The 12,562-nt window shown below is 37.5% G+C and overlaps 2 protein-coding genes across 3 annotated transcripts in view; both read left to right on the forward strand.

Moving 5' to 3' along the window:
* Nucleotides 1–3,740, forward strand: part of LOC120723469 (claudin-10-like) — a 46,722-nt gene extending 42,982 nt beyond the window's left edge. For both annotated transcript variants that reach the window (XM_040014904.1, XM_040014903.1), the window contains one exon: nt 819–3,740. In XM_040014904.1, coding sequence (XP_039870838.1) covers nt 819–948 — 130 coding nt within the window. In that variant the 3' untranslated portion in view covers nt 949–3,740. The remainder of the gene's footprint in view (nt 1–818) is intronic.
* Nucleotides 3,741–4,003: 263 nt separating this feature from the next.
* Nucleotides 4,004–11,884, forward strand: LOC120723528 (claudin-10-like). Its single transcript, XM_040015010.1, has 5 exons — nt 4,004–5,928; nt 6,026–6,187; nt 6,842–6,923; nt 7,025–7,138; nt 10,395–11,884. The coding sequence occupies exons 1-5, from the start codon at nt 5,697–5,699 to the stop codon at nt 10,792–10,794; spliced, it is 990 nt and encodes a 329-aa protein (XP_039870944.1). The 5' UTR covers nt 4,004–5,696; the 3' UTR covers nt 10,795–11,884.
* Nucleotides 11,885–12,562: the final 678 nt, after the last annotated feature.

Here is a 12,562-nt window from a genome sequence, read left to right on the forward strand (position 1 = left end):
GTCAGTCTGTAATCGTAGTGATTATAAACCAAAAAAATGTGCTACTGGTACCACGTGAAAGTTTGTCTGTGCATGTTTTAATCAGACAACCTAGAGGCTTCTAAGAATGGCAAGCTTGGTTTCAAAGATCGGTTTAAAATTTTCCAAATTTCCATTAAATTCATGGTTCCCAGTGGAGGAATCCTAATGACTTCTCTGATCAACCAATTTTTAAAATAATTTATTCCATAATGAAGCTGAATTTGTAGCTTTGAGAAAAAATATCTTAACCAGTTTGATGAAATCCTATAGATTTTCCCCTGGGCTACACAATTCAATTCAATTCAGTTTTATTTATACGGCACCAAATCACAACAACAGTCACCTCAAAGCGTTTTATATTGTAAGGTAGACCTTACAATAATACATACAGAGAAAAAAAACATCAATCATATGACCCCCTATGAGCAAGCACTTTGGCAACAGTGGGAAGGAAAAACTCCTTTTTAACAGGAAGGAACATCCAGCAGAACCAGGCTCAGGGAGGGGCGGGGCCATCTGCTGTGACCAGTTGGGGTGAGAGAAGGAAGACATCTGTTACAAGTCTAAAGATGTGATGTTTGTGTGGTTTGTAGTTAAAAGTGCTTTGAAGTGAATTTTGTAAGATTAAGTCCCTTTGGTTATCTTTGAACTCTTTTGAAATGCATGAAAAACTCAATATGGTTGTAGAACTTCTTAAATGTAACAAGAAAGTTGAAAGGTGTAAGAAAAAAAATGTTTTACTTGAAACATAGCTTTGTAGCCTTTACTATGTAAATTTCCTGTTTTGACTTTTGCAGAGCTGAATACTCCTACAGTGGAGCTGCATCTTTTCCGACAACATGCAACAAGACCAGTAAGCCAGCCCAGAGGCCAAACAAGGAAACACAGGAGCCATTGAGGCAGTTTGGAAGAAATGCATATGTGTGAAACTGGACTCTTGTTACACGAGTTGATTTGAGAATTTAACAACATTTCATCATTTAAAACCAAGGACAGCATCCTCCAAAATGAACTAATCTGCATCTGTGGGAAGATAAAAAGTGAGCTAATCTGGGATATAGTTTACATATTTGATTTAGTGTTCAGATTTAAATATGGCTGCCTCATTTCTGTCATAAACTCGATTATGAAACATAAGCATTGAGAGTAGGAAATTTAATTTGACATAACATGACATTCAAAGTCTTTAATCTCCTTTAACAAACTGGCTTTTCACCATCTTATGGATTGTTAAAACATGTCAAAAATTGATAGTGAAACCTTTTGTTTTCTTACATTTTCTTAAATGTTTTAAAACTAACCATTGGCATACTATGACTGATCCATAAATTAAGTAAATTAATTAACTGCTCCAGCTCACAACGATACAAATGTCTTCTTGTTAAAAATGAGCATTTTAGTACTTTTTCCTAAAAGCCTGCATAACTTATAGTAGTTTTATCTTTGTATAATTTACCATCTCTACAACCAAATAATAGGTGGAAGAAGTGCCTTTCTAATTTTCCTAGTCTAGACTAGTTTGACCTCCAAGGCTAACTAGGTCACATCTGACCCCGGAGATGCTTATGTAAATGTGGACGCCCAACCGGAGGTTTCCCCTCTTATCAGCCATCCATCTCCACCTAGGAATATAGGAACCCTGGGCTATGTTACGCAAAACCTCTTGGCCCAGAGGGTAGATACTTGAACCAGCTGACAGAGCGTAGATGTCATGTGCTTTCCACTGCTTTGCATCTGCGAAAAAATAGTCAGGTGTCCAGGGCTCAGCAGAAGGGTGGCTTTGTGTGGTTGTATGTCTCCTGTGTTAAAATGATAAATACATTTTAGCTGGAACTCTCTTGAAATTCTTAAAAAAAAAAAGTTGACAAATATCAACAGCTTGCAATAGCTTTTGTCTAAACTAAAATCATTACAACTACACATTTCAAAAGAAACTGTTGTATCCTGAATGTCTGTGACTGAGAATCATTCAGTCATCTAAGTTATGGTAGTCTTCAGAACTTGAAAAGAAGTAACTGAATAGCTCATTTAAAAATACATTTCTTCCAATGATAAACTTAATGAATTCTAACATCAACTTTCTTTCAAACATTTCTAGACTAATCTTCTAATGTTGCTCCTTTTTCATCCTTCATATAAATTAAATACATATTTAATTTTACATATTTAAACCAACACAAAACCAAAAAGAGTTTGTGAGCATGCCAGTAGCTTTTTGACACTAAGCTGAGGAACAGTGCTACCTTTCAAAGGTTTAGACTTTTCACCCACTTTATTAGGTACACAATATGCTTGTTAAGTCAGCCAATCATATGGGAGCAACCTAATGCTCAAACATCAGAATGGGGAAAAATTGTGTTTTAGGTGGCTTTGAACATGGCATTGTTGTTTGCTGTTGGTGCTAGACATGCCAGTCTGAGTATTTCAAGAATTTCTCGTGTACTGGGATTTACCACAAAACCATTTCTAGGATTTACAGCGAATGGTCTGAAAAAGAGAAAAGATACAGTGAGGAGCAGTTCTCTGGGAAAAAAATGCCTTGTTAATGCCAGATATCAGAAAAAAACTGATAGGAAGGAATCTAGTATTTGGAAGGTCAGCACATGCATATAGGTTTATATTGGGAGGTTCTACTTGAATTGTTAGTTTTGCACCATTTCAATAAACAGCAGCAAACAGTATAGGGTAGCTGTGATCTCAGTGTTAATGTTAATGTCGGCTTTAGTATACTAGCATTTGTCAGAAGCATCTAAAACACACAATGCTAATTTTATGTGGGTTATAAACCAGTGGACTGGCAGAATTAATACAGTTTGGTATGTTTTTCTTTTTTTAAGTTATTTTTTTCATTTTTTCTGTACAGTCTAAATATCCTGCAGGTTTTAAGAAACAAAGTAACATATATTTCTGTATATGTCTGAAAGCCCATATAAAGAAAAGAGGACATTTGGGAGAGTTTGGCTAGTGAATTGTAAAAGTTGCAGGCTCAGGCGTTAGGCCTATTAAGTACCTACAAGGGGAGGGGCCTCTTTAGGGTTGATGGCTGGGAATCTAATTTAAAGCTAATTTAAACCATCTTTCATAAAGATATTAAGGCTGCCCAGCCTCCAAAATATCAGTATATTTCTCTACCACACTAACAATAACTTTAATATAAGCTGGGTGAACTTTGGAATAAAAAAAGAGCTCTTTCATCTGAACTAAAAGAACATTCATCACTCCCCGGAACTCTCATTACCTCAGATTTAAGTGTAATTAGAGCAGCACAAAGACGCTATGCTGTAATTATGCAGCCCGCCGCACAGTGAGGTCCTGGCAAAATTACTAATAACTAGCAGCTTAAATGCCGGAGGCAAAATTGAGAAGAATGCTTCAAGCAGCTTTATTACATATTTCAAGAAGACTTGTAAAGGTCACTCTTTTAGTTTAAATATCAAGCAATGTGATCTCATACGTTGCTTGTTATAATTTTTATACATAAAGTCTGATTTTATTATTTCAAAAATCAGCGGGCCAGAATAGCATCAGTTTAAGGGACAGTTTATCAATCTTTTGACTTATTGGTAGGGACTACCTGAGATAGACTGGAGATCTGCCTCTCTCCCTATAACAGCTGGCACAGGCTCCAGCAGCCAACCAACCCAGAATTAGGTAAGTGGAAGAAAACAGACGAATGGAAGTGTTGTGGTAGTGGCTTGTGTGACTCAGTGTGTTTTTGAGGTTGATTCTAAGTGATTCTTGTTTTTTTTTTTAGTGTTTATATTGTTGTTATATATTTTTCTCCTTTAGTATATTCAGTCCCTAGTTTCTTTAGCGTTTCATTCCTGTTACATCAACTCTCCTTTATTAATATCATTTATGTGGGACCCCATATGGAAAAGAAATAGAAAAAACTTATAAAAGACTTGCATCAGATGTGGCCTACTTCATATAGTGAATCATATAAGGCTTATGTGATTTACTCATGAAAGTGGCCACTTTCATATATTGTTTTAGTAAGTATCCAAAACATACAAGTTTCATTTATATAATTTTTTATATATATCTGTTTTCACTCTTGTATGTTTTTCACACAAGTTTCACAAAAGACAGATAGAAACTTTATAATATATATATATCTTTTCCATATGGGACAGGCCATGTGTCTGTGGTTTCCCCACATATATGAGGAAGAATTTCATGAATCTGAATTTAAGGCAAATTGGCAAAAATAACTCCCTGTCTGTTGCATAAATTCAATTCAGTTTCATTTCAATGTTATTTATATAGTTGCATATCACATTAACAGTTGTCTCAAGGCACGTCATCCCATAAACTGTCATGTCCTTTATAGAAATGAGGCAGAATCCAATCACAATGAGAAATGTTTTTCTGATGTGCTTTGTAAAAGCACATCAATATTGTACATTTACATTACCCCTACACATCCACAACTTGGTTAAGAAGCACATCATCATTCTAGAGTTCCCATTATGAGGTAATTGCATGAAGTTAAGAATTGGAAAGTAAAATCTGGAAAATTAAGAGGTCCGGAACTCAGCTTGTGCTGTAACTCATAGCATCTCAGTCTAACACACTATAGTTGGAAAGCGGAATTATATGTACCAAAAATCGAAATGGTAACTGGTTAAGCACTTATAATAAAATATAGATGCCAGACATCGGTATGTACTAAATGCACAGAGAGTAAAGGCACACTGTCTCATTATGGCTGGCAATGGAGAAATATTAAAACATGACATGTCAAAAAAGAAAGAAAAAAATTCTGCTAGACACAAATCCATTTGTACTTGGTTTATAGCCAGAGTCAAACAAAACTGGGAACCTTTGTTACCATTTTGTGAATCAAAATGGGGATCAGTTTAAAATAGTTGTTTGCTAACATTTAATTTTGCAACATTTCTGCCTCTATCACATAGCACAGTATAGAGTGTGGAAAGAGTGAGGGTGGATGAGTGCGGCTTTTGGTATATTGGTCACCGACTATGGTACCGAATTATGACATATTATTGAAAAAAATATCAAGCTAGACCTTTACATCCTTAGTCTGGCAACCCTTCCTTAAATTGTACCTTTTGACCCCAGCAGTTGTGGAAGATGCAGAAGAAGTAAAGAAATATTCTAAAATCTCTCTTTTAATTAGGTAACCATTCCTGTTCATTATTTTAAGGTTTTGTGATGTTTTTAAATTCCATGCTTTTTAGCTATATTATGGAGGGAACTTAAAAGGCCTGACATAAAAACTAATCTCAGTATTAATTATGAATTAGAAAAGAAAACGCCTCATGCTATAAATAGATCCTTCTTTTTTTAAGCTGTCTGAAAACATTGGATATGATGTCTCCGGTAATTTGAGATACATGCTAAGGTAAGCAGTCTCAGGCCCATGAGGACCTGCATTACTGCTTTATCCCACACAGACATGCAAAAAGAAATATCTGGAAAACAACACCACACATCCCCTTTTTTAAACATGATATTCACTTCTCTCTGAGAAGAGCATTTGTTTGAGTTTGGAGACCGAGGACTGCTTGAATCACCAACTACCATCTTAAAAATTAAAAAAGAAACTCAACAAACTGGTGGTTTGCAGTTGGGTGAAAAAGGATTCAAGATTAAATAAACAAAAGCTTCTGGGTCAGAAATCTAGAAAGGAAACAACAACAATCCATACAATGAAAATTCGAGTGGTTCAGATCTGGGGGTTCCTGATGACGGTACTGGGTTGGATCTTTGTGGCCTGCACTATGGCAATGGAGGGCTGGAAGATTGCCTCCGTTGGGGGCATGGGAGGTTCGGCTGTCATCAAGGTAGCCTGGCACTGGACTAGTCTGTGGAGATCTTGTTTTACAGACTCAACTGCTGTCACCAACTGTAAGGATTTCCCTGTACTCTGGTCTGTGGAAGGTATGTCAACATATTCAGTATTCAAGCTGTATTTATTCTCATTTGCAAATCAAGAATGTTTATATAAACCTTTGTCTGTCCTTTATTGTCACTCTAGACTATGTCCAAATAGTGAGAGCCCTGTTGATGTCGGCTCTTTCTGTAGGCATGCTGGGGTTTGTACTTAGTCTGCTGGGTATGGAGTGCACCTACATTGGAGGAAAAGTACAATCAAAATACAAGAAGATCTACATTGGTGGATGTTGCCACATCATCAGTGGTAAATGTCTAACTTTAATTACTATAAAATCATTGGGTGTAAATACCATATTATCACTCTTTTAGAAGGGATGGCTTCTAAAAGTACACAAAGGGATGGCTTTGTGTACTTAAGTTCTATTCATTGTCTGCTCATGGATTTTGCTGGTTAATTTGTGTCAAGGCTGGATAAAGGTAACTTACTGTTGACATTCAGCACAGTAACTTAATATCCTTTTTGAAGCGTTTACCACTGAACCATGAAATAATTGCCAGAATATTCAAGTTTTTACCTCTGCCAGGCAGTTATGATTTTGGTAGGATGCATGAGATTCCTTCTGTCTGTAAATATGATAACTTGAACAATTCTGAATGAATTCTGATGAAACGTTGTAGGGATGTAGAGTGGGGTCATCATCAAACAATCCATTAAAACATGGCCCAAATCGACCAAGGTCTTAAAGGTCAATTAATGAGTTATTGGTTGAAAACTGACAAAATGTCTTATAATTTTGCAGCTATGACTCTTAGATTACATTTCACATCTGCCTTTCTTTCAAGCTGACCCCAAAATGTATTATATATCTTATGCATACAAACACATGTTGCATATGCAATATGCATAGCAGCCAGCGTAACTTTTGACTCTATTTTTTTTAACTTGATTTGCATTCAGGAGTGCTGTCCACATCTGGGTATGGTGTCTATGCACAGTATGTCTATGCAATACATATTGACCCTGGTCCCACTGGACTCCAGTAAGTAACCATGGTTACACAGAATAAATGTTACCCTACATTGAATAAAACTGAAATTTTTAAATTATGATCTCAACATCTCTCTGGTTTGCAACCAACAGGTTTAACCTTGGCACCCCAATATTTCTTGGCTGGGTGGGTTCAGCCTTTCACATCACTGGTGGTGCCTTTTATCTATGGTCAGTGTGCACACCGCTCTGTGGAGGAGAGAAAAAGTAAGTGCTTGGACAGTATAGAAGAGAAATGTAGCTTCCAGGTAGGAAAAATGAGGCCAATGCTTTCTATCTGAAGGCCACTAAATGGTTGTAAAAATGGTGGTTGCAAAAAGAAGTCCTGTATAAGTCTATGGGAAAACGGCTTTCCATGCTAACCTCTCTTAACATTACCTGCCAGGTGTATGGGCTCAATCACTAATTTTAAGTCTTAATAATATATGTCTATTTTGCAACTTTGTCAAAATTGAGGATCATTTGTGTTATGAATCAACACACTTAATGGCAAACAACTTGTTACACAGTCAGACCTGTCTAGGGATGGGAATTGATAAGATTTTCACGATTCTGATTCCATTTTCGATTCTGTTTAACGGTTCGATTCTTTATCGATTCTCTTATCAATTTTTTAAATAAAAAGGAGAACACTAAGGTCGATTAGCTTAGAACTGTGTTTTATATCTTCTCTTGAACAAGATAGAAATTTAGGAGTAACATGGCCTTACAAACCCAACAGTGAGATCTTAAAGAGATCCACAGCCTACGGCTCTTCAATGGGGTGTCACAGGGTCCCCAGGAAAAAAAATTGTAAATGTAAAATAATAAAATAAATATTCTTCTGTAGCAATAACAAAGTATAACATAAATTATTCAGTAGCAATTACACAAGAATATCCAGTAATGTCCCTGCCTACAATTAAACACATTCACTTACCGAAAATCGGGGGCATCTGCAGGTGCAAGCCTTTTACCACAAACTTAGTCACTGCTCGGTGACATTCGTCTATCCTGGCCTGAAAGGAGACGCTACCGGTAGACTGCAGCGAGAACTGCCAGCATCTGAGCCAGACTGTCTGTCTCTCTCATCATGGTCACCTAAATGCACAGTAATGGCAGGTTTTGTAATAAGGCAGATCGCGCTAACATAATATGCAGTGTTAGTTGATTATTTACCTGCCGCATTAACGGGAGAGGACATGCAAACGTTACCGCTGCTGCTGGGTTGAGATTCACGAGTCCGGAGCGGAATTAAAAACACGACATTCATTTAAGGTCATTGCGTGTTTTGTGAGCAAATGCTTTTGCATATTCGTAGTGTTTCCTCCCTTAAATGAAATCTCTACTTTGCAAGTATTGCAAGTTGCCCTGTTGTCATCCGTTCTTGTAAAGTATAACCAAACTTTTGAGCGTTTGAGCCGCTTAGGCGCCGTGTTTCCTGCCAGGTCATGCGGGGTGACTGAAATCGATAAGGGAATCATTTGCAAAAATGGCAAACAATTACAGGGAATTGAAACAGTGGGAACCGGTTCTCAACAAGACCCGGGTTTCGATACCCATCCCTAGACCTGCCCCTCTTTGTCAAATCTAGTATTTGGTAAGGGTAGTTCAATAAGGAGAGATCATTTGAAAGAATGAACACGACAAATGACAAATTTGGCGGTTTGTCTACAATGGCCCATCTTGGCGGAACAGAAAGGGAGAATGAGAATGAGATTTAAACTACACAGCATGAGTGCTGATTGGCTTGGAGAAAGCCAGGAGAGTGTTACTGGACTAGGCCAGTGATGACAAACACCTTGACAACATGGTAAAGTTGGAATGATAAAGCTTTAATTTAGCCAGCAGAACCTGGGAGCAGACAGATGAGAGACCATAGATTGTCCTTAAAGAACTTATGCAGAAGCTTATTTCAATAAAGAGAGATTATTTGAAAGAATGAACGTAATTTATTAATGAACAGAAATTAGATAGGGGTATTACATGATTAGACTACAATGGTCCGTCTTGGCAGAAGAGAACCCCAGCTGTGAAAGGGGATAGAGCAGGATCCCAAAAGAAAAAAAGATCTTACTGCAGCAGAGTTCTGGCCCATGGGAAAGGAAACCTATGCATGTAAGGAGTAATGCATGGCATGGCAAGGCATAGGAAGCATAAGCACAGAGAAGAACAACAACAACAGACCACCCAAAATACCAGCATGAGTTCTGGGCCTGGCAGTGGCCCTCCAATGGCAGGCTATGTTTGCCATTTGATTGGAAGGGAAAACTGAGGGATATCAAAGGCCAGAGAGAGGTTGAGCTTGGGTTAAGGCCCTGGGCTGCAGATAGCTGACAGAACAGAGAACCTGCAAAGACTGAAAATGCAAGTGGTAAGAGCAGCGTTGGCACAGGGCTTCTGATAATTGACAGAATAGAAAGGCTACAAAGGCTGAAAGTTGCAGCACAGGAGAGAAGAGCCTACAATAATGCTCGGGGCCGCTGATGGCCCACAGAGAGAAAAAAAGGCTATGAAAGGCTGGGAGTTGCAAGGAACAGTGGAGAGAAGACGCTGCATTAAGGCTTGTGCTGCTGTAGGCCAGTAGAGAGCACACAGAACATAATGAAGCTCAGAGTTAGGAGTGGGAGTAAGAGTAAGACTTTTATATCACCACCAGCTCGATGCCGACTTGACATGAATTTAGACTTGGTGACTTAGAAAAGTAAGGCAGAAGATGTGCAAATGATTTGGAGATGAGTGGAAGGAAAGCTGTTTCGAATTATAAGGACTTACCTTACAACATTAAGCCTCCTAGGCAACTTTGATGTGTTTGGTGCTACATGACTGAGGGTGGAAAGAAAGGCTTGTAAGGCTGATAGAGCAGCACCTACCAACCTATTTAGTGAAGATCTTTGAAATGAAACAGTAGAGTTATTACCAATTCTAAATGCAGGACTTTTCCAAGATGTTAATGGAAAGAGTTACTGTATAGAGGCCAAGGAGATGCTGCTAAAATGGCAGATAATACAGGGATCCACGTGACCTTATAAGAACCATGCTTGAATCATTCCTGTGGAGGACAGGAAACATCAGAAACTCAGAAGGACTACTCCCGCTAACGATTACCAATGCTGGTACCCCCAAAACCTGAAGAGTTGTGCTAAATGTTTAGAGCACTGAAAACAGAAGAATGATGAAGACAGAAAAAGGACATGCCATTTAAAATAATGAGCAGGTATGCCAAAACCTCCAAGGCAGAAGCCTAAATGACCAAAAGTAGTAGAAGTGCCATGAAGAGCCAGGATGAATAATCGAAAGTAAATGTGCATGACTTGAAAGAAGGCAAATAATAATAATAAATAATAATTAAAAACATCAACAGTTTGGCTGACCTATCAACTAATACTACAGCACTGTGTGTGTGGTTTTTTTTTTTATTACGTTTTGCTTAGTGGAACATGTAACTGTCATGTTTGACAATAATGTGCATCTCCTTCCTTAGGGTGGTTGTCAAGGGATTGCCAGACCCATTGCAAAACAAGTCCACCACATCTCTGTCCACAGTGTCGGAGATCACATCCAAGACCAAACTGTCCTCTATTTCTGAGCTATTATCAAGGTCGGAGGGCTCAGATTTATCTAGCATTGCCTCAAGATCCAGACGCACGACCAAGTCAGGGCGTTCCACCCAGTCAGAAAGGTCTGAAAGGTTTGAGCTGAAGACAGATTTAGGATCAAGATCAGGATCTGGGTCACAGTCTGGCCTCTCTTCAAGGTCTAGCCTATCAAGTCTGTCAGAAGTGAGGAGTGGCAGGAACAGCCATAGAAGCAGGGCACAAACCTCCATGTCAGGCACTTTAGGGAGTGAGATTGCACCATATGTCAAAAACTCTTATATTTGAACAAATATGAATTATTAGGTATAAAAAAACTTCAGAGCATGTGATGACCAAGCAGTCAGATGCTTCAAGATTTTAATATGTGGTATAAATTGCATTCTTATCATTGCTGGTGTATTGCATATATTTACCAAATGAAAGGGATGTGGAGGAGACCGGGTCAGATCCTGGGGCTACTGCTTAGCATACTAGGCTGGATTTTTGTGGGTTGCACACTTGCTATGGCCCACTGGAGGTAGGCTGCTTCACATTAGAGGAAATAAATAGAACAATTAATGTGATTTCATCTATAGCTAGAGACTTCTGATGGACAGAAAATAAAAAGTGCAGACTGTTAGTTAATAAATAGTGGATATGTGGTGGGATTAAATAAGCTGATGCTTCTTCCTTCTCCTTTTTGAACATGTAAGTTATAATTATTATTGCTTTGTTTTCCTTTTGTTTTGCTTTGTCTTTTTCCCTCTTTTGTTGTTGTTATACTATTTTAACATGTTCAAAATAAAGATTCACTACAGTACAATCCTTCTATCTCTGTCAATTGAGCATCGCACCTTGTGGAAAATCTTGAAAACAAAGTGTTTAGTGTTAGAATATCCAGACACTGCAACTGCTATATAGAAACCCAAGCAAAGATCACAGGCAACCAGTCCTTGCAGCATAGCCTTGGCACAATTAACATAATACATTTCTTACCACATAATACAAAGCTGCTATCTTCTGTTTGTTATAAACACAGTTTATTCCTACAAGTCACAATAGAAAGTTAAAAGGGGTCAAATGGATAGAAATAATATGACCATAATCAAGCAGGAAAAAACAAACAAACAAAAAAAAACAATCAGTCAGTGCCTCCCACCTGACCCCTCAAATTAATCTTTAGTACAATAACAATTAAGCTCTGGAAAATGTTAGCTTCATGTTATAAATATTTTCTGAGTTGAACAACTCAGAGTACATAACAGTTGGTAAACATTTATAAAAACAAACAAACAAACAAAAAATAGCCTATTTGAGTAATGTTAGAAGTAAATTAATCTGTAAATGAAAAAGTAAGAGTGGGTTTTAAGAAACTATATAAATATATATATATATGTGTGTGTGTGTATATATATATATATATATATATACACACACACACACACACACATATATATATATATATATATATATATATATATATATATATATATATATATATATATATACAACATACTAAAGGTAAAATTCATTTGAGGGCTATGTAGTGGAGTGCTTTGCAGTTGCTGTTCTTGTCACTTTAGCTACTAATCCTAATTTTCCTTGTTTTTAATCAACTGAGGGCTCCAGAAAAAAAATCTTAAAGTGTTATGCATGTCTTTTTAGTTTGCTTCCAAGGAGCACGACTTTCTTGTTGGTTTTTTAAAGTGTTTCTGAGAAACTTCTCCAGGCTTTATGAAGGTCTTTCAAAGTTTTTCTTTGGACCTTTCGCTCTTTCACTTTTTCACTCATTCTCACATCAGTCCAAGGTTCAACAAACTTATCTGTTTGTTGAACCACTTAATGCTGACCTGAGAAACATTCAAGCATAAAAAAGGCAGCAAACTCAAGAAATGAAACAGTGCTGTGTCTACACACAAGGGACAACTTTGCAAAAAGCCCATTTTAAATGGTATCTTTAGGCACTTTGTTATTAGGCAGTCTATGGCAAAAACACTTAATTTGTTTCCATGTATTTAGCTGAAAACCTGTGAAAGATAAAACTTCTGATATTTCTGTGTCTGTTGCTTTAAAT

Source organism: Simochromis diagramma, unplaced genomic scaffold (assembly GCF_900408965.1).
Source record: "Simochromis diagramma unplaced genomic scaffold, fSimDia1.1 OVJJ01000680.1, whole genome shotgun sequence".
Lineage (NCBI taxonomy): Eukaryota > Metazoa > Chordata > Actinopteri > Cichliformes > Cichlidae > Simochromis > Simochromis diagramma.